The sequence below is a fragment of the Saimiri boliviensis genome, chromosome 15 (assembly GCF_048565385.1).
Source record: "Saimiri boliviensis isolate mSaiBol1 chromosome 15, mSaiBol1.pri, whole genome shotgun sequence".
Taxonomy (NCBI): Eukaryota; Metazoa; Chordata; class Mammalia; order Primates; family Cebidae; genus Saimiri; species Saimiri boliviensis.
Window position 1 is genome coordinate 19,195,643 of NC_133463.1, and position 22,817 is coordinate 19,218,459.

Consider the following 22,817-nt stretch of genomic DNA (forward strand, 5'->3'; position numbering starts at 1 on the left):
TGTAAGAGATGGACTCGAATAAAACAGCCATGGATTTTCTACTCATCTCTGGGAATTCACAGCTTTGACTTTGTCATTTGCTTTATGCACATTCTCAGGGACACCCAGAAGCAGCCCCAGCCCACATTGCAGTCTCTGAAGTCAGTGTTTTCATTAGCCACTTGGACTTTGAGCACTCTCCACCTGCACTCCATCCTGTGACATCATGCACAGGTGGTAGTTTGAGTGATCATGACGTCACTGTGTACAATCCCCTCGCTCCACAGGAAGGTTGTCAGGACACTTGTCAAATACACATTTCATTTTTGAGGCTGTGTTTCCTGGGCTCATTCTTGGTACTGGTTAATTGGATCAGTCACATGGCACACTCAAAAGTAGTTGAAGGGAGTTTAACAAAGGGACTGTTAACTAAGATGTGGGCAGGATCACAGGAACCAGCAAGGCATGGTGAAGCACCTGTTTACTAGCAAAGTCAGAAAGCTGTTATTATTCCCAGGCCCTTCAGCTGTAGCTGTGGAAGAGGGGCTGCCTGCTAGGAACGGTGGGCTTAGGTAGATAAACCACTGATGACAGAAAGGGACTGGGGGAATAAATAACTAAGCGTCTTGCTCCTCTTACTCTTTGATTTGCTAGAGACTCTCATGGCTGAACCCAGCCACAGGTCAAAGGCAAGGTGTGCTGCTTTAGTGTGCAGTCCATACAGGTCAAACTTCTGGACTTGTGGCTGAGTGGAGAAAGAATGGCATTTGGGTCTGGAAGGGCAGATGGAGACTCTCTAGTACAGCTGCCAAACTAGAACCTTTGGCTCAGGTTTGAGTGTGCTTCTTGAGTGGCTTAACTACCAGCTGCACCTGTTCTCTTAGATGTCCCCTGGGTACATTAAAGGAAACAAGTTGTCCTGCCTACCATCTCTTTCCTTCTCTTTTATCCTTGTTGCCACTTAATGTGATATCTTACTGTCCCTTCCAAAAGGAGGACCTGAGGAATTCTGCTGCTGTGGGCTATAGCACAGCAAGATACAAACAGAGAAATGCCAGGAGGACCTGCCACCCTGCGCTCCACATTCTCAAGGGAGAGATGTGGAAAGCGTAGCTCATAATCACCCTCTCAATGTCTCTGCTGCAGGAGGAGAAGCATGGGCTAATGTGGCTTCTGAGGTTGCAGGACAGGGCCAGTCGCCTTAGAAGTGCAGTGGGTTCTGCCTGCTCTCATGCTTAGGCAGTAGATTACTCTGACAGGTGGGCCAAGTTCTGGTCAGGTGCTGCCCTGGTATTACTGGGGCAAAGCAGCTGCTATTATGGGGCTTTAGAATGCTGTAATTTACAGGCAGATGCTGTACTCTTTGTTGAGGAGGGACCGGTTACCAGCAGCAAATCCAACAAGGGAAGCTTCGAATCATCTTAAAGCTTAAAGCAGGCATTCTTATAATCAGTTAAAACTCATTATACCTGAATATTCAATACCTGCTGATATATATTTTAAATCATTACCTGAACATAATTTATTTATAGTATTCAGATTTGTTACAGTGATTTCCTAAAACTAACCATCCAGGGAAATTATCCAAGCAAACTGACACTTTAAAAAGTATTATGTAGTCTGAGCACGGTGGCTAATGCGTGTAATCCTAGCACTTTGGGAGATGAAGGTGGAAGGAATGCTTGAGACCAGGAATTCAAGACCAGCCTGGGCAACAGTGAGACTCCATCTCTTAAAAAAAAAAAAAAAAAAAGGTATTGTTTGAGCCAGGCATGATGGTCTCTGCCTATAGTCGCAGCTACTTGGGAGGCTCAAGCAGGAAGATAACTCGGGCTTAGGAGTTTAAGGCTGTAGTGCACCATGATTGCACCTGTGAATAGCCACTGCACTCCAGCCTGGACAACATAGCAACACCGTGTCTCTAAAAGAAAGGTATTAATTGGTGTCAGAGTATGGGCTGCTCTGTGTGGCAAAGGTGGTATCTCTAGCCCTCTGTTCATGGGTGGGATGATATTAACATACTGCATTTATTCTGTATAAAGATCTACGGTAATGCCTCTGACCAGAGGTTCAGTACAAAAGAATCATCCACAGTTATAATGCAGCATAGTACACTGGTTAAGAGTTGTAACTCAAGTCAGATGGCCTGGGTTCAAATCCTAGATGTACAAATTATTTCACCTCTCTGTTTCAGTTGCCTCATTTGTAAAATAAGTAAATAGTTATGTACTATACAGGACTGTAATCTGAATTGTTCAGCACACTTGACCGGTTCATCCTAATGCAAGAGGTCTGAAAACCACGGTTTGGTTACCTCCATCTAGATCTTTTCTAGGTGAGAGTTAACCCTTAGTCTATATGAACTGAGGTGTATAAGTTCCTGGAATTTTCTAATAGTAAGGAAGGTAGATGGACTGCAGATATTGAGACTGATGAGCAAAAGTAAATTCCTTTCAGAATAAACATAAAATTAGTCCCATGCTTAAGAAATGACATAGTATTTTAAAATTGTTTTGCTAATCACTTTTTTTTTCTGTTGGTTAAGGTTGCATGATGGAATTTGAACATTACTTCAAGAGATTTTATATTTTGGATTAGCTAATTGGGGTTGTCCTCTGCTGACTGTTTCTTCGGACGCATTTTTTGGTGTGCTTTTGAGGCATTAAATGCAAAGAGATCATACCATGGACTACAAGGAAAGCTGCCCAAGTGTAAGCATTCCCAGCTCTGATGAACACAGAGAGAAAAAGAAGAGGTTTACTGTAAGTATGTGACATAAAGCATGTGGGGAAAAAATTGAATATAGAGAATATTTCCATTTCTGCTTTTCTTCTTCAACCTAGAGCACCTCTTTCCCCATCTCCACATATCTGGATTTTACTTATTTCCCATGATCTTTCTCCACAAAGTCTTCATGGCTACCATAATGGAATAAATTTTCCTTTTTTAGTGTATCTTTACTTATCCTCTTGGAGAATTGTATGAAACTAGATAAATAATCTTCTTTTTTTTTTTGAGATGGAGTTTTGCTCTTGTTACCCAGGCTGGAGTGCAATGGTGCGATCTCGGCTCACCGCAACTTCCGCCTCCTGGGTTCAAGCAATTCTCCTGCCTCAGCCTCCTGAGTAGCTGGGATTACAGGCACATGCCACCAAGCCCAGCTAATTTTTTCGTATTTTTAGTAGAGACGGGGTTTCACCATGTTGACCAGGATGGTCTCGATCTCTCGACCTTGTGATCCACCCGTCTCGGCCTCCCAAAGTGCTGGGATTACAGGCTTGAGCCACCGTGCCTGGCCTAAATAATCTTCTTAACAGAAAATGTGCATATACATAGACCTGGATCTGTGCACACCCTTATAATTTTGCATGCACTGTCAGGGATTAATGGACTGGTGAAGTCATCAATTCCATATTAAGAACTACTGCCCTGAAATATTTATACATCTCTCAGTTTTAAAATATTTAATTCAGTATTTTATTTTTTTTTCACCTTAAAGGCTAAACCATTTCTAATTTTATCTTTTCTCACTGTAGTATCTACTATAGGGTTTATTTATTTATTTATTTATTTATTTTGAGACGGAGTTTCGCTCTTGTTACCCAGGCTGGAGTGCAATGGCACGATCTCAGCTCACTGCAACCTCCGCCTCCTGGGTTCAGGCAGTTCTCCTGCCTCAGCCTCCTGAGTAGGTGGGATTACAGGCACGTGCCACCATGCCCCACTAATTTTTTGTATTTTTAGTAGAGATGGGGTTTCACTATTTTGACCAGGATGGTCTTGATCTCTTGACCTCGTGATCCACCTGCCTCGGCCTCCCAAAGTGCTGGGATTACAGGCTTGAGCCACCATGCCCGGCTTACTATAGGGTTTTATAAAGAGTAAGCACAATGAATATTTGCTAAATCTGTGTATCAGTTTCTATTATTGGAGAATAGTCACTTTTCTTCTTAGTGTGATGAAACATACAATATTGTATTTCATTCTAGTAGTCCTATATGTATACACGGAGGTCTCCTGGTTTCCTTCCCCTGAAAAAAGCCATTTATCGTGTGTATTACTGATCTGCTCTTCCTTGTAACTCCCTATGCTTCTTACCTACTGAATAATATGAAGAAATTCATTTAGCCCAATTCTGTTTAATACTTAGTCTAATCTGATAATTTAACCAGGTCTCAGGATAAAATGCTTAGCCTCTCTTACTTTTAATTTCTCTCTCTCTTGAACACACATCCTCCTCAGATTGGCATCATGGTTTATGGGAGAAGAGGTGTCCCCTTTCACAGTAATTTTTTTTTTTTTTTTTTTTTTGAGATGGGGTCTTGCTTTGTCACCCAGGCTAGCTAGAGTACAGTGGTGCAATCTTGGCTCACTGCAACCTCCACCTCCCGGGGTCAAGCGATTCTCCTGCCTCAGCCTCCTGAATAGCTGGAACTACAGGGTACACACCACCATGCCCAGATAATTTTTGTATTTTTAGTAGAGGTCGGGTTTTACCATGTTGGCCAGGATGGTCTCGAACTTCTGACCTTGTGGTCCACCCACCTCAGCCTCTCAGAGTGCTGGGATTACAGGCATGAGCCACTGCACCGGGCCCACAGCATTTTTGAGTTAGTAAATGACCTCATGGTAGCCTGGTGAAGGCTCCTGAGTTCTTGGTATCCCTCTAGGTTTTTGCCATTTGATCTGTAAAGTGGCTGGTCTGGCAAATAGCCAGCTATGACTCACTTGATAACTTGGGCATTTTGCTGATATCCATTGCTGGCACCTGCAGTTGATGAACTGACTTGTGATCTTTTTGTTCGCTTGGCCAGGGTTTTATGGCAACTCACCACCGACTCAAAGGCTCTAACATGTCCTTCACCTGCTCCTGGCTCAGTGGTCCACCCTAGCCTCTAAAAAGGGGGTCACCTGGTCACTGCCAGTTGAGTCTCATGAAAGGTGACTTTCAACTCAGAGTCCCTGTCACAGGGCAGTTGAGGAAAGCTGAGGAGTTAAACTAAATCCTTTAACTACTTCTCTGCCTTCTTATCTAGGTGGGGCTGGGTATAGGAAAATGATGGTTTTCTCTCAAGGTCCCAGACAAGGAGCAGGGAAGCAGTCCCTCTGTCTTCTCCTTAACAGACACACCTGCCAATTTCTCTGTATCACATCCAGAGCAGAGAAATTGCAATGTGTGTCTGGCCATTTACCCCTTTGCAGCCTCTACGTGGCAGTTTATCTTAAACAGTAGGCATTTGTTGCACATTTGCATAAGCAGATTTTTAGCAATCATATTGAAGGTAAACAAAGGTTGTTATACTTTGAATAAAATGGTGGAGTGTGTGAAAGCTTTTCTTCCTTCCTTTCCTCTTTTTATTTTTGTCTTTGGACCATTCTTTCCTTGAGGGATACCTCCTACCAAATTTGATGGAAGTTCACACATAGCAAATGTCAGTGGCAGATTATCTCATGTGTCCATTGATTTTTCAGGCTGGAGGTATTTCCATGTCTTCTGTGGGATGGTCGAGGTGACCTGTAGCATTTCTGTTACCCAGCTGTTCCTACACTGCGCACTGAGTTCTCAAAGGCGCAATCTAAATCACCTTATTCATTTACATACTTCAGATTCTCAAATAATTGCCTTATTAGAGAGGCATTTTCTGACCACCCTATAAAAAATAGCACCTTCACATCCCACCCTACCCATCTCACTCTCTGTCCTGCTTTCCCTCCTGCCACATTTTGTGTTTGTTTATATGTGCCTTCTGAGTAGAATGCAGGGTCCTTTGAAGCAAGAACTTCCTTCACTATTGTTTCACCAGAACCCTAGAACAAAGATAGTAGGAATTCAAATAAGTATTTATTGGATTGTTCATCTGTGATTTGCTTGTCACTACAGTGCAGTCCTCAATCCTCAAAAAACTTGGTTCTCTCAGTGCACATAGACCCTATCCCATCCAGCACAGATGCTCTGTTCAGCCTAGGTACCCATGTTATCGATACTATTTTTAAATTTAAATTTAATAGAGACAAGTTCTTGCTATGTTGTGTAGGCTGGTCTCCTGAGCTCAAGTGATACTCCTGCCTCAGCTTCCCAAAGTGCTGGGATTACAGGAATGAGCCACCATGCCCTGCCTTAATAATATTTTTATACTTTATAGTTTTCATATGTAGTTTATATAGTTCTATACCATGAAACTTCTAACAGGGAAATATGTTGCATTCTAGGTGTCTTGACTTAAACCAAGTTTAAATTATATTTTCATTTATCCACTTGACAAATTAGTGAGTTTCTAGGTTGTGTTCTAGGCACTGGGAATACAGTGGAACAAGAGTGACATTAGTCCTAGTTCTCAAGGAACTTTCATTATGCTAGGTCAAGACAGATAATAAGGAAATATGCAAATAAGATAATTTCATATTGTATTAAGTATTGTACTGTTTCCTGTGAAATCCTGTTTCATTTTGTTTTTTACCAATGGAAGTATTTTTAAGAATTTGAATGGTTTTTCTTTTTGTCTACTGGTGTTTTATTAGTACTTCTTTAATAAGCACTTGTTTATATATCATACTGTTAATTCATAATTTCACAGGGCTTTATCTTACCTTCTGTAAATATATTTGCTGCAGAGCTGCTCCAGCTTGGAACCTAGACTTCCTTCTAGTCTTGACTTTATTTGGGTAGTCAGAGTAGGCCACCTGACCTTTCTCGGGTCTGCTCTTCTCACCAAGTCAGCACAAAGAATTCAGGAAACTCAGTCATATAAATCTAAGTGTTTTATTCTCTTATAGCAGTTCTGCTTCAAGGCCTGTCTTATCCTGAGTGCCGTATGAGGTAAATCTCTTGTCTATTCTTTTTTTTTGAGACAGGAATCTTGCTCTGTTGCCAGGCTGGAGAGCAGTGGCACGATCTCGGCCCACTGCAACCTCTCACTCCCTGGTTCAAGCAGTTCTTCTGCCTCAGCCTCCTGAGTAGCTGGGATTACAGGCACACACCACCATACCCAGCTAATTTTTGTATTTTTAGTAGAGACGGGGGTTTCACCATGGCCAGGATAGTCATGATCTCCTGACCTTGTGATCCACCCGGCTCAGCCTCCCAAAGTGCTGGGATTACAGGCACACACCACCATACCCAGCTAGTTTTTGTATTTTTAGTAGAGACGGGGGTTTCACCATGTTGGCCAGGATAGTCATGATCTCCTGACCTTGTGATCCACCCGGCTCGGCCTCCCAAAGTGCTGGGATTACAGGCGTGAGCCACCGCGCCTGGCCTGTCCAGTCTTACTCAGTGTTGCTGGCACCTTGGCTAGCTTTTTTGCCCTCAACTTCTGCGTGCTGTCCATGTTGGACGTATCAAATTAATTCTAACATCTTAACACGTAATGGCTTCCTCTAAGACAACTAGATTCCTTCTCAGTTAAGACCAAAGGGCCAGATTACCATCCTGCAGTTCATGTAGGGTATCTCATGTTTGGGGGTGGGGGGTGGGTTGTAATATTTCTTCAGCTCACTTCCTAGGGTTGTTGATTACGATTATATGAGATTATGTAAATTTGAAAATACTGAATATGGAAGATAATATTAGAAAGTCTGAGGATAAATTCTTATTAATAGTTTAAAAAATACTATGTGAAAGATGACCTAGAGGGAAGAGAACTAAAAATTGAAGGTTTTTTTATGTAACAAGTACCATTTTTTGAAAATACTTTGTAATCCAAGATAGTAATTACTGCTAGGGAAGAAGAGAGAGGAAAGTGGCAACAATTGAATGTATAGTATTTTATTCTTGGGAGAAAAATATCTGAAGCAAGAATGACAAAATGTTAGAATTCAGTAGATCCAAATGATGAGCACATGGGTGTTGACTGTGTTATTCTCTAAAAATTATAGAATATATCATAACATTTGAAAAATAAAATATCACCTATTTTTTTTCCCTGACCTCATATCCTTCCCATCACAAGAAACCACTTTTTTTTTTTTTTCCCAAGACATGATCTTGCTTTGACACTCAGGCTGGAATGCAGTGGTGCAATCTCAGCTCACCACAGCCTCGACTTACCCAGGCTCAAGCAATCCTCCCACCTCAGCCTCCTGAGTAGCTGGGACTATAGGCACGTATGCCATGCCGAACTAATTTTTAACTTTTTTGTAGAGATGGGGTCTCTCTATGTTGCCTAGGCTGGTCTTGAACTTCTGTGTTCAAGTGATCCTCCAACCTCAGCCTCACAAAGTGCTGGGATTACAGGCATGAGCCACTGAGCTCAGCCAAGAATACCATTTGACAAGATTCAGTAAGTGCTTTAATTGGTATGTTTATGTATCTTGGAGAATCATATAAAAATGTTAATGTTAATATCAGTTTCAGAATATGAAAACACCAGCCTTGGCAAAAGAGCCAGACTCTGTCTTAAAAAAAAAGAGAATATGAAAACAGGTTTCATGTATTTAAGTAGCTAATGGGTTTTTTGCAATTAAATTTTGTTACATTATGTTATAATTTTATTTCCACAGGTTTATAAAGTTCTGGTTTCAGTGGGAAGGAGTGAATGGTTTGTCTTCAGGAGATATGCAGAGTTTGATAAACTTTACAACACTGTGAGTAATAGTCTACAAGATTTCTAATTAAAAGAAAGCACCTGAGGAAAATCCCAAAATAAAAGAAATATATTTGAATGATTAATTTGATACTCATATATTAATATGTTATACAGACAAGGAGGGTAAGAGATTCTTCAAAAACACCCTAACTTTGGAATGCTTACAAAGAAAGGGTGGAGAGAGGACTGCTGAACAATTCCAGATAAACCATCAAAAATATGAGAACTAGCCGGGTGCGGTGGCTCAAGCCTGTAATCCCAGCACTTTGGGAGGCCGAGGCGGGTGGATCATGAGGTCAAGAGATCGAGACCATCCTGGTCAATATGGTGAAACCCCGTCTCTACTAAAAATACAAAAAATTAGCTAGGCATGGTGGTGCGTGCCTGTAATCCCAGCTACTCAGGAGGCTGAGACAGGAGAATTGCCTGAACCCAGGAGGCGGAGGTTGCAGTGAACCGAGATCGTGCCATTGCACTCCAGCCTGGGTAACAAGAGCGAAACTCTGTATCCCCCCCCCCCCAAAAAAAAAAAGGAAAAGAAAATATGAGAACTAGATAAAATACCTTTTAATGTCATAGAAAATTAGAAATCAGATCTTTCTACTTAATTCTCTGATAATCGTTAATCCTCATGGTATTTCTGGTTTAATTGCCCGACTGTAAGCTTTATGTTTGAAAGTCAATCATGAACCTATCTCCCTTCCATAGTTTGTTTCCATTCTTAGAGGTAAGTCTTAGGTTCTAGATTTTTAGTAGCCAACACAACTGGAATGAGTGTTGAATTTCAGAAGTTCTGACAGTTACCTGGGTGGTAAGATCTAACAGACCATTAGCTATTTAGATTACTAAAACCTGTTTTTATATTTTCTTAACTCAGATATTAAATAGTATTCATAATCCAGTGTTTGCAGTACATACTTCCTAAGTAGGCAGCGAGAAGCCAGGCACGATGGTTCACATCTGTAATTCCAGCACTTTGGGAGGCTGAGGCGGAAGGAGCACTTGAGCCCAGAAGTTCAGAGGGTGCAGTGAGCAATGATTGCACCACTGCACTTCAGTCTGGACAACACAGCAAGATCCCATCTAAAAAGATAAAAGTAGGCAGCAAGACCACCACCACAGTCACTGTCATACATTAGACCATATCTTCCACAGGTAGCAGTGTTTGTGGATAGTGTTGTCTTGAAATCATACATAGAAGCCAAAGCATGCTTCTTGAATTATAAATAGCTGTTATGGAACTCCAGGTCATTAAGACAGTCCTGGACTTAAAGCTTTTTTAAGTCCCCAGTTTTGTTTTTTTTTTTGAGACAGGGTCTCACTCTGTCAACTAGGTTGGAGTGCAGTGGCATGATCTTGGCTCACTGTAGCTTCTGCCTCCCAGGTTCAAGCAGTTCTCCTGCCTCAGCCTCCCAAGTAGCTCGGATTACAGACATGAGTTGCCAATGCTTGGCTAGTATTTTTGTAGTTTTGGTAGAGACAGGGTTTCGCCAGATTGGCCAGGCTGGTCTCAAACTCCTGGCTTCATGTGATTTGCCCACCTCAGCCTCCTAATGTGCTGAGATTACAGACATGAGCCACTGTCCTTGGCCTCAAATCCCAAATTGAAATTCCTCTGCTCTCATGCAATAATAGGAATCTCCTAGTGTCTTTTTTTTTTTTTTTTTTTTTTTTTGAGATGGAGTTGCCTAGGCTGGAATGCAGTGGTGCAATCTCAGCTCACTGCAACCTCCATCTCCTGGGTTCAAGTGATTCTTTTACCTCAATCTCCCAAGTAGCTGGGACTACAGGTGCACTCCACCATGCCCAGCTAATTTTTATATTTTTAGTAGAGATGGGGCTTCACCATATTAGCCAGGCTGGTCTCGAACTCCTGAGCAGCTCACGATCAGCCCACCTCAGCCTCCCAAAGTGCTGGGATTACAGGTATGAGCCACCATGCCTGACTCAGTGTCATTGTTGAATGAATGATAGATTACTAGGCATCCTCTGGAAAAAACTCTGTTATATATTTATGAAAGTAATTATTTTCATTTCTTAACCCTGTCTCTTGATTTTAAACATAGGAGTAAATATATATATGCTTATGGATTATCATTTGTAAGATTTTTTTGAATATGTGGAAAGTTATGTCAATTAAGAGACAAATTGCTTCCTAAATGGGTCAGAATTAATCAAACAATGTCTAGCTGTACAACTTCCTGTGTTTTGTTTAGTTGTGAAAATTAGACTCCTGATTCATCTTTATTCAGCATTTCACTGTGTATATATTTGTTCCTAATATTCAAATTACTTGCTACTTGAAGTTGAACTTCTAAAGATAATATTGCAATTTAAAAATATTTTTTCCTATGTAAAATTTTTAGGGAGACTCCATCTCTACAAAAAAGTAACAATAAAAAATTAGCTGGGTATAGTGGCACATGCCTATAGTCCTGGCTACTTTGGAGGCCATGGTAGGCAGATCACTTGAGCCTGCAATGTGCCATGACCATGCCACTGCGCTCTTGAGACACTCTCAAAACAAAAACAAGAACAAAACATCTGTAACGTTGCTATTGAGAAATTACTGTTAACATTTTACTGTTTTCTTCTGTTGTTTAGCTTTTCTTTAATGCATATACAACTGTACTTACTAAATACAGGTTGAGTATCCCTTATCTGAAATACTTGGAACCAGAAGTGATTTGGATTTCATTTTTTTTTTAAATTTTGGAATATTTGAGTTATAAGCATCCCAAATCTGAAAATCTGAAATCTGAAATGCTCCAGTGAGCATTTCCTTTGAGCACTCAAAAAGTTACTGGTTTTAGAGCATTTCAGATTTCTGGATTTGTGATACTCAACCTGTATAGTTCTAGATATTTGCTTCATCAAAGGATATTGAGATAGATTTTTTTTTTCCTGTAATTAAAGTTACACGCTTGAAACAATAGCCAGTAAGAGTACATGGGAATATCTTCCATAAGTTTTTAGTGATTTTTAAAAAATGGCTTATATTGGAGGCTGAGTGAGGACTGAAGTGTTAACTCTTTTTGGAACTCTTAAATACCCATTATTACATGTTCAGCACATCTTTGAGGAGTGTATATATACGACTGTACCCATCGAGATGCCTGGGTTAAGCTTGGGTAAAAATAACATGACTGTAGTCTCTCTGTCTCTCTGTCTCTCTGTCTCTGTCTCTCTCTCTCTCTCTCTCTCTCTTTCTCTCTCTTTCCCTCTCTTTCCCCCTCCCCCCCATCACACACACACACATACACACACACACACACACATTTGAGGCTTCTTTCTGTCTTTGCTTAAAATATTTCATAGGCTACATTTACCTTCTAAACATGATGTCTTTTGTGAAACTCTTCATAAGAGGAAGGGGTATAGAAAATGTCACCAAAAAACTCAGCATTGTGGAGATCCACACCAATAGTTTGTCTTCATGATTTAAATAGCTGGTGATTAATTAAAATGAGTGTTAATATTTGAGTATCTGTAAGCATAAAAATAAAATAGGAAAGCTTGTTTGGTGTACCTCCATCCATGATCACTTGCATTCTCTTTTCCGTGAAACATCCCATCTTTCAACTTTTTACAGAAGAATTTACTTAATGTGTAGTTCAGTTTTTATCATTCATCTCCCTCATTTTTTCCCGTTTTTTTTTTTGTTCTTATTTCATCACTTTCTATATCTCTCTCTTTTTAAATAACTCCTTCTAATTATGCCTCCTGTGGTGAGGGGCAAAGAAAAAAATAGAAAAACAGTTATCGTTGAATTATTTGAAACTACAGAAATCACGATAAACCTGGCCTGGATTTCCCTAAGTTCAAAAATGTACATTATTTTCCTGTACTGCTTTTAGAATAAAAGAAAACTGTAGGCATTTTAATTCTACATTTCAATGTATTCTTTATGACTGTAGTTTGTATTTTAAACTTTTTATTGTAGAAATTATCAAACACAGATGAGGTACAGTGGCTCACACCTATAATTCCAGCACTTTGCAAGGCTCAGGCAGGAGGATTGCTTGAGCTCAGGAGTTCAAGACCAGCCTGGGCAACATAACGAGACTGTCTCTACAAAAAATAAAACAACTTGCTAGGTGTGGTGGCATGTGCCTGTGGTCCCCATTACTCATTAGGCTGAGGGGAGGATCACTTGAGTCTAGGAGGTCAGTGCTTTATTCTAGCCTAGGTGATGGAGCAAGACACTATCTTAAGGGGAAAAAGAGAGAGAAAAAGACACTGTCTTTTTTTTTTTTTTGAGATGGAGTTTCGCTCTTGTTACCCAGGCTGGAGTGCAATGGTGCGATCTCGGCTCACCGCAACCTCCGCCTCCTGGGTTCAGGCGATTCTCCTGCCTCAGCCTCCTCAGTAGCTGGGATTACAGGCACGAGCCACCATGCCCAGCTAATGTTTTGTATTTTTAGTAGAGACGGGGTTTCAACATGTTGACCAGGATGGTCTCGATCTCTCGACCTTGTGATCCACCCTCCTCGGCCTCCCAAAGTGCTGGGATTACAGGCTTGAGCCACCGCGCCCGGCCAAAAGACACTATCTTAAGGAAGAAAGAGAGAGTGGGGAAGGAAGAGAGGGAAAGGAAGAGGGGAGGGAAGGGGAAGGGGAAAGGAAAAGGGAAAAGGAGTAAAAAACATACAGAAGTAGACATACTAGCACCAATTCAGAAAGTAATATTATGATACCATCCAGCTTCAATAATTACTGATATGTGGGTGTTCCTGGTTCATCTCTATCCCTAGCCAGCCCACCATAATTTTGATACAAATTTCAGACATCATATATTTTCATCTATAAATATTTTAGTATGCATCTCTAAAAGATAAAGATTCTTAAAAACAAAACATATATACAGTACCATTACCACATCTAAAAACAAATTGAGAGTAATTCCTTAATGTCAGATATCCAGTTAGGGTTTATGTGACTGGTTGATAAGTCTGTTAAGTGTCATTTAATCACTAGGTTGCCCCTTTGCCTGCCTCTCTTGTTTCCTTTACGTATTTGTGTGTGTGTGTGTGTGTGTGTGTGTGTGTGTGTAAAACAGGGTCATTTGTTTACATATCTTTCAGTCTCCATTTTACTGACAGTATGCCCCATGCCATAAAGTGGTTAGTACATTTCTCTGTTCTTTGTATTTCTTGTCAGTTGGTAGTTAGATGTATAGTTTTTGGGTGTTTGTTTATTTGTTTTTGGTCAGACAGGTTGTGGCTCTGTCGCCCAGGCTGCATTTCAGTGGCATGATCATGGTACACTGGACCTCCCTGGCTCAAGCAATCCTCCCACCTCAGCCTCCTGCAAATTATATAGCTGGACTACACTCAGCTGTTTTATATATATAATATATATATTATATATATATAATATATATATATATTTGGTAGAGACAGGTTCTCGCTATGTTGCCCAGGCTGGTCTGGAACTCCTGAGCTCAAGGAGACCTCCCACAGCCTCCCAAAGTGCTGGGATTACAGGCCTCAGTGAGCCACCATGCCCAGCTGAGATACAGTTGTTACGTGTGTGTGTGCGTGTGTGTGTGTGTGTGTGTGTGTGTGTGTGTGACATCAAACTTATAATGAAAGTATAACCCATTTTTATGACTTGACAGTCCCAAATTTAATTTCTTCAGGGTCACCTTTTCCTTCTCTGAAGACAAGCATATCTGATAAACAAGGCGTCCCCATACTACGGCCCATATGCGGCCCCCTGAGGCCATTTATCCGGCCCCCTGCCGCACTTCAGGAAGGGGCACTCTTTCATTGGTGGTCAGTGAGAGGAGCACAGTATGTGGTGGCCCTCCAATGGTCTGAGGGACAGTGAACTGGCCCCCTGTGTAAAAAGTTTGGGGACACCTGTGATAAACAAATGTATTAGAATACTTTTTATTTTTTCAGACACAGTCTCACTCTGTGGCCTAGGCTGGAGTGCGGTGGCATAATCATGGCTCACTGCAGCCTCAGCCTTCCAGACTCAAGCAATCCTCCCATCTCAGCCTTAGGAGTAGCTGGGACAATAGGCATATGCCACCATGCCTTGCTATTTTTATTTTATTTTGTTTTATTTTACTTTTGTAGAGATGAGGTCTCACTTATTAGAACAGGTGTCCCCAAACTTTTTACACAGGGGCCAGTTCACTGTCCCTCAGACCATTGGAGGGCCGCCACATACTGTGCTCCTCTCACTGACCACCAATGAAAGAGGTGCCCCTTCCTGAAGTGCGGTGGGGGGGGGCGGGCGGATAAATGGCCTCAGGGGGCCGCATGCGGCCCTCGGGCCATAGTTTAGGGACACCCGTATTAGAATATTAATAAGGGGAAGGTTAGAGCAGAAAGAGGGTATTGAAAGCAAAATTCATCTGCTTTCTTAGAAATCTATTGTCAACCTTTTCATATAGAGAAAACACTAGGAACATATCTTCTCCTAAGATAATAAATGGGTAATATGTATTCAGAACTGTAACACCAGGTTCTAACCTAAGGACTTACTATACGTGATCTCCTTTAAAACTCACAGCAAGGCCAGGCACAGTGGCTCATGCCTGTAATCCCAGCACTTTGGAAGGTTGAAGTGGGTGGATCATGAGGTCAGGAGTTCAAGACTAGCCTGGCCAACATGGTGAAACCCTGTCACTACTAAAAGTACAAAAATTAGCTGGGCATGGTGGTGCATGCCTGTAATCTCAACTACTCCAGAGGCTGAGGCAGGAGAATTGCTTGAACGGGGACCCAGGACCTGAGAGGCAGAGGTTTCAGTGAGCTGAGATTATGCCACTGCACTCCAGCCTGGGCTACAGAGTGAGACTCTGTCTCAAAAAAAAAAAAAAAAAAAACCTCACAGCAAATCTGTAAGGTAATTGTTAAAATTGTCCTCATTTTACAGGCAAGAAAATGAGACACAGATATTAAGTAGTTTATCCTAGGTCAGGTCACACAGATACTGGGTATTTTATTGGGACAAAAAAAGATAATTAGTTTGTGGCATTTTATTGGTATAATTTATATTGTACTTTGGATGATCATATATTCAAAAGTTTGTCTTCTAATGGATTTTCTTTAAAATTGGATTGTATTTGGTTTTGATGCATGCATAACTAAAAGACTTATAAAATTAGTTCATGTAATGTTATTTTTAAAAATTTTAGTTAAAAAAACAGTTTCCTGCTATGGCCCTGAAGATTCCTGCCAAGAGAATATTTGGTGATAATTTTGATCCAGGTAAGCAACAACTTCATAGGCCAGCTATGAAGTGATCATTGAAGTTTGAAGAAGTAAATTAATGTATTCGTTGTACTGTATAGTATGCAGGACTTTAAAAGATCTCATGCTCTATGAAAATAATGCCTCAGGAAGGTGATTACTGTCTACTAGGCATTGTTTTGAGTACTTCATGTGTTTAAATTCGTTTGATCCTCCCAATTTTGTGAGATGGGTATTATTGCTACTACTATTTTACAGATAAGGAAACTAAGGCACAGTTAGGTTCATTAATTTGTCCAGGATCGTATACAGATAGTAAAGGGCAGATTCGGAAGTTAAATTCAAGTAGTCTGATTTCAGATAAGTTTATTTGTTATGGACTGGTCGCAGTGGCTCTCACCTATAATTGAAACACTTTTGGAGGCTGAGGCAGAAGGATCATTTGAGGCCAGCCTGGGCAACATAACAAGACCTCATCTCTACAAAAAAATTAAAAATTAGCTGAACATGGTGACGTGCACCTATAGTCCCAGCTACTCAGGAGGTTGAGGCATGAGGATTGCTTGAGGTCAGTAGTTCAAGGTTGCAGTGAGCTGTCATCATGCCACTGTACTCCAGGCTGGGTGACAGAGTGAGATGCTATTAAAATTTTTTAAAAATTGATCCTTCAGGTTAATTTGGGAAACTTCTCTAACTTTAAATCAGTGTCATGAAGAATATTCACTTTTATATTCAGAAACATTAAATGTATACTGTGTACATAGCAACTTGCAGGACTCTGAATGGGTACCAAAAAGATATCCTATTGCTCACCCTTTGGGAGCCTACTGACGCATAGTGTCTCAGTTTCTAGCACCTATATGACTGAAGCTGCAAGCATGGAGTCTTTCCCTAGAACCTAAGAAATTAATCCAGGTCACAGATGGCTACTTATAGGGAAACAGAAGTCTTCTTATCCACCAGGAATTCTATCAGAAGAGTCACCTATATCTGCCACAGATGAATCCTGAATGGATTACCCTCTTTCCCCAACTAATTTGCTTGTAACCTTGTAACTGGTTAAATTGATAATACCTTACATGTCTGTGTTCTTGGTCACTACTCAGGATGAAAGCTCTAAGTTCCCTTATCTTGACTGTGCTTTCTCTCTGCATCCTAACCTTATACCGTTCATTTCCCTCCCAGAGCATGTTACTGTGTCCTGTGGAATCTTGCCCACCATTAGCAGACTGCTCTTTATCCTGCATCTTTTTTGTATTTCTTCCACATTCTTGCTTTAATTAAAACATTTTTCCTCCAGAGGCTGCTTTGCCTATAGCCCTCTCAAATGGAGGCTTATTATTCTTTATACTTTTTTTTTTTTTTTTTTTTTTGAGACGGAGTTTCGCTCTTGTTACCCAGGCTGGAGTGCAATGGCGCCATCTCGGCTCACCGCAACATCCACCTCCTGGGTTCAGGCAATTCTCCTGTCTCAGCCTCCTGAGTAGCTGGGATTACAGGCACGCACCACCATGCCCAGCTAACTTTTTGTATTTTTAGTAGAGACGGGGTTTCACCTTGTTGACCAGGATGGTCTTGATCTCTTGACCTTGTGATCTACCCGCCTCAGCCTCCCAAAGTGCTGGGATTACAGGCTTAAGCCACCGCGCCCGGCCTTTTTTTTTTTTAATGAAGATGGGGTTTCACCATGTTGGTCAGGCTGGTCTTGAACTTCTGACCTCTGGTGATCCGCCCGCCTTGGCCTCCAAAGTGCTTGTATTACAGCCGTGAGCCACCATGCCCTGCCTATTCTTTACACTTTATGAACCTCAGGATTGAAGAATGTTCTTATTTCCGTGGTTATATACAGATCTTTTTTTCTCTTGGGAGTATATAGCACGTTTCATTGTAATTGCTAATCTGTCTTATAGTAGGCTGTACATTTTCTGAAGGTGGAGACGTATGTCTTTTTTTTATTGGTTTATAGTGGCAGTATACTGGCACTGTAGTTTTAAAGTAATACTTTAAAACTACTAGGCAAATAGTAAGTTTTAAAGTATTACTAAATATGTGAACCTATTACTAAAGAGAAGCAAGAGAAAACTGAGTTGGCACAACAAAGCTAGGTTGTATTCTGCAGACCTGTGGCTTTTATACTCTTGCTTTGTTTTCAGCAGCAGAACACTTTTTTCCCAATTGAAATCTTATGGAGGCCAGGTATGATGGCTAATGCCTGTAATCCCATCACTTTGGGAGGCCTAGGTGGGCAGATCAGTTGAAGCCAGGAGTTTGAGACCAGCCTGGCCAAAATGGCAAAACCCCATCTCTACTAAAAATAGAAAAATTAGCTGGGCATGGTGGTGTGCATCTGTAGTCCCAGCTACTCGGGAGGCTGGGGCAGGAGAATCGCTTGAACCAGGAGGTGGAGGTTGCAGTAAGCCAAGATTGCACTGCTGCACTCCAGCCTGGGCACCAGAAGAAAAAAAAAAAAAGTGGGCCATGGTGACCCCTTCGTGTAATCCCAGCACTTTGGGAGGCCGAGGCAGGTGGATCACCTGAGGTCAGGAGTTTCATACCAGCCTAACCCCACCTCTACTAAAAATACAAATTAGCTGAGTATGGTGGTACATACTTGTAATCCCAGCTACTCAGGAGGCTGAGGCAGGAGACTCGCTTGAACCTGGGAGGCGGAGGTTGCAGTGAGCTGAGATTGTGCCATTGCACCCCAGCCTGGGCAACAAGAACAAAACTCTGTCTTGGGGGAAAAAAAAAAAAAGAGCAACGCACAAGAACTCCTTTAATGAAAAATCTGGAATACATCTTGATGTTTGCTTAGGTAACAGGACATACAGAGAAGAGAATGAGTGATAATTGGAGGGTCAGGCCTGGGTGACTGAGAGAATTAACTAATTAGAAATGGCAGAAAAATATTAAGAATCAAACTACTACTGATAGATAATATGAGACTTGAACTTAAGTTGAAGTTCTGTAGATTCCTTAATTGAATCCTTAAAACAATCATTTCATCAAGGGAAGAAGGCAGAGAAGTAAGACTGGCAACATTGCTGCTTTGTTGTTAAAGGCAAGATACCAGGCTGAATGCTTTTTGGTACTTTGTTTTGGTGAATTAATTGACACTAAAAACTGATTTTTTTTTTTTGAACAACTGTCTGTCCTGCGTATATTATATATGACTTGGCAACAATGAAAAGGATGGTATGTCACAGAGATCTTGGAAAGTCCTGCATTGGGAAAATCAAATCCAAGTCAAATTCAGAAAAACAGATTGATAAGATGCTCATTTGGTTATACTTTGGGGATACAGGCATTCCTATGTTTTTCTAATGGAATAAAAAGTGGTACAATCCATGTTGAGGGGAATTTGGTAATATTTAGGAAAACTATGAATGCATTTTCCACTTTGGCCAAGAAATCACATTTCTAGTAATCTGTCCCCAAAATAAACTGCATGTGACATGATTTACACACAACACTGTGTATTGTGACAAATTTTTAATAGAAAATCTAGAAACAATGGAAATATTTTTCCAGTGGAGCTAGATAAAATGTACCTGTAAAAAGGAACAAAAAAGCTCTTTATGTATTTTGCTATGGTGTGTTCTCCAGAACATGCCATTAAATGGAAAAAAAATCACGGTGTAGCAAATGAGTTTGTATGGTGTGTATTTTTGTGTGGAAAAAGGTATGGGGTTTCAAAAGGAAATAATGGAAGAATAAATCACAAACTAATAAAACTAGTGACTTTAAGGATGAGAGAGAGATCAGGAAAGACAGAAGGGGTAGAAGTTAGATGACTTTGAATAAATTTTGTTTATATCTTTGACTTTGGAACCATGCACACATTTTAAACACATTAAAAACAAAAATAAAAATACAATAACAAAGCAGCCTCAACTGAAAGTAAACCAAAGGGAAAAAAACCTAACTTAATTTAACTTTAAAACATGGGATTTTTGACTGTATATTCTTCATGGGATATATTGCTAAGGATGAAAACAAAAACCCATGGACAAATTTTACGCTACATCCCGTAATGTTATTGTTAGTTATATGGAGTTGTTATTCTGTAATTATGTTACTATGATGGGAACCAAGATTTTAAGCAGCAGAGGAAAGTGGTACATATAAAATCAAGATTTCAAGTAAAAATACTCTAATTTTTGACTTAATTTGGAAATATAATATGAAATCACAACTTATTTATTTATTTATTTATTTATTTATTTTGAGGTGGAGTTTTGCTTTTGTTGCCCAGGCTAGAGTGCAATGGCGCAATTCCGGCTCACTGCAACCTCTGCCTCCCGGGTTCAAGTGATTCTCCTCCCTCAGCCTCCTGAATAGCTGGAATTACAGGCACATGCCATCATACCCAGCTAATTTTTGTATTTTTAGTAGAGACGGGATTTCACCATGTTTGCCAGGCCAGTCTTGAACTCCCAACCTCAGGTGATCCACCTGCCTTGGCCTCCCAAAGTGTTGGGATTACAGGCGTGAGCCACAGCACCTGGCCTATTATTTTTTTTTTTACCTTTGTAAAAATATTTTCTGTCACTCTTCTGGAAATACCTAAAAGCAATAACAAGTAGTAACCAACACCCCTAACATTTAGATTGCAATCTCTAAATATCATTTTTCTCTCAAAGGAACCAGAGTTCCATGGAGAAATGGTGATCGCAGATCTAGGGCAGGAAATGTGCAAAATAATCTCAGGACAGCTTGCCTGAAAGTGAGGAAGCTATTTAGGATGACTGCAGTTTTACCAAAAGAACACAAAACACAACAAAAGCCCAGTTGTTGGGGCTTTCATTGAGCAAAGATTAGACAGAGCATGGAGAAAGTAACAGCAGGTTACAGCACATCAGTTATAAACACTTTTCAATTTACTCTGACTCTTTGGTGATGGGGGGAACCTCATGAAATACTGTAGAGGTTACTAGAGTAAATTTATTCCCCAAGTCAATAAATGAAAGACTCAAAGGTTTATCTTGCCTTCGTTGTATGAAATGCAATTTCTTTGTACCAAAGAGCTAACGTTGGAAAATACTTCATAGAGGAATCACAATTCATAAATAGAAGAATTCCAGAATAATAGAATTGGAAAATCCTTGTACAACTTCTGATGAATAGGCAAAGACTATCAGTGATTTGAAAGACTTTACTGGGGCAGCAGGGTCCACTTCTAAGATGGCTCACTCTTGTGGTTTTTGGTATAAAGCCTCAGTTCCTTGTGAGTGGGCCTCTTCTTAAGGAACCTTGAGTGTTCATACAACATGGCAGCTGGCTTCCCCAGAACAAGTGTTCCAAGAGAGCTAGCAAGGAGGAAGCCTCGGTGCCTTTTACCACTTAGTCTTGGAAGTCACATACCATCACATCCACCATATTCTGCTCATTAGAAGGTAGTCATTAAGTCCAACCCCCATTCAACATAGGAGTAGAATTAAGTTCTACCTGTTGGTTGGAGGAAAATAAAAGGATTTATAGACATTATGAGATAGTGATTTCATGACTTTACTATTTTTTAAGATATTACCATTTAAAGATACGCACTGATTTATTTCCCCACACCAAAAAAAAACAAAAACAAAACCCTGAGAATTGCTTTAAAATGCTCGGGGGAGGGGTCGTGGCGGCTCGGAGTGGGGGAAAGGTGAGGAATGCGGATAAATGGATAAATGAAGCAGAAATAGCAGAATGTTTATAAATTTTAAAGTAGGGTAATAAGGTTCTCATCTTTTGTGTATTTCAGTTTTCTATAATAAAAAGTTAAAAATAAAGTCAGCCAGGCACGGTGGCTCATGCCTGTAATCCCAGCACTTTGGGTGGCTGAGGTGGGTGGATCACCTGAGGTCAGGAGTTCCAGGCCAGCCTGGCCAACATAGTGAAACCCTGTCTCTACTAAAATTACAAAAATTAGCTGGGCGTGATGGTGCATGCCTGTAATCCCAGCTACTTGGGAGGCTGAGGCAGGAGAATCACTTGAACCTGGGAGGCGGAGGTTGCGGTGAGCTGAGATGCGGTGAGCTGAGATTGTGCCACTGCACTCTAGCCTGGGCAACAAGAGTGAAACTCCATCTCAGCAGCAACAAAAAATAAAATAATACCTAAGAAAAACATCCTGAAATTTCCTTTTTAACTTAACTCATGGTTGGCAGCCATTGTGTGGGGGTTTTGCTTATCTTTTTGAGTTCTTATGCTGCAGCTTAAGCCTAGGTCTTTTTTTTTTTTTAACTTTATTCTAATGGTTGCCCACCTCTATGAGATACATCTTACATACTTGAAGGCTGATTTTAAGAGTGATCTCTGCCAATAACTTCTTGTTAACATTTCATTATGAATTTAAAGAATTTTTAATAGGATGCACTCAGAGGAAATCATACTTTTAACTTTAAATATATATATATATGTGTGTGTGTGTGTGTGTGTGTGTGTGTGTGTGTGTGTATATATATATATGTTTTTTGAGTCAGCATCTTACTTTCTTGTCCCTGCTGGAGTGCAGTGGTGAAATCTCAGCTGACTGCAACCTCTGCCTTCCAGCTCAGACAATCCTCCTCAGCCTGCCAAGTAACTAGGACTACAGGTGTACATCACCACACTAGCTAATTTTTTTTTTTAATCATCCAGCCCAAAATGTCATACAGCTAGCTAATTTTTAAAATTTTTTTGTGGAGACAGGGTCTCACTATGTTGTCCTGGCTGGTCTTGAACGCCTGGCCTCAGGTGATTCTCTCACCTGGGCCTCCCAAAACTGGGATTACAGACATGAGCCGCTGCACCCAGACTTTTTAAAATTTCTAATTCACATTTCTTTTGAATTACAAAAGATACATTCATGTAACTTATTTATCGAGATTTTTAAAAATACATATTTCTAACTGTAATTCTTAATATATAGGCCTTATATAAATTCTTGGCACTTACCTTAAACATATTATAGTCTTACCTGGAATTTTTTCAGATATTTGCAAGCTCAATGTTGATCTAAAAAAGTAAGCTTGGAATTGCCCCTAAATTCTGACTACTACTGAACTTCTTTCTCTTCTTC

At 40.5% G+C, this 22,817-nt stretch overlaps 1 protein-coding gene across 7 annotated transcripts in view; it reads left to right on the top strand.

The window, feature by feature from the left end:
• The window catches only part of SGK3 (serum/glucocorticoid regulated kinase family member 3), a 148,354-nt gene that overhangs the window by 75,816 nt on the left and 49,721 nt on the right, over positions 1-22,817 (top strand). For 4 of the 7 annotated variants that reach the window (XM_010330727.2, XM_074386718.1, XM_010330728.2 and 1 more), the window contains 3 exons: positions 2,525-2,741; positions 8,479-8,562; positions 15,718-15,790. In XM_010330727.2, coding sequence (XP_010329029.1) covers positions 2,646-2,741; positions 8,479-8,562; positions 15,718-15,790 — 253 coding nt within the window. In that variant the 5' untranslated portion in view covers positions 2,525-2,645. Of the gene's footprint in view, positions 1-2,524; positions 2,742-8,478; positions 8,563-15,717; positions 15,791-22,817 lie in introns of those variants that run through there. The other 3 variants (XM_074386721.1, XM_074386720.1, XM_074386719.1) reach the window with 1 other exon arrangement.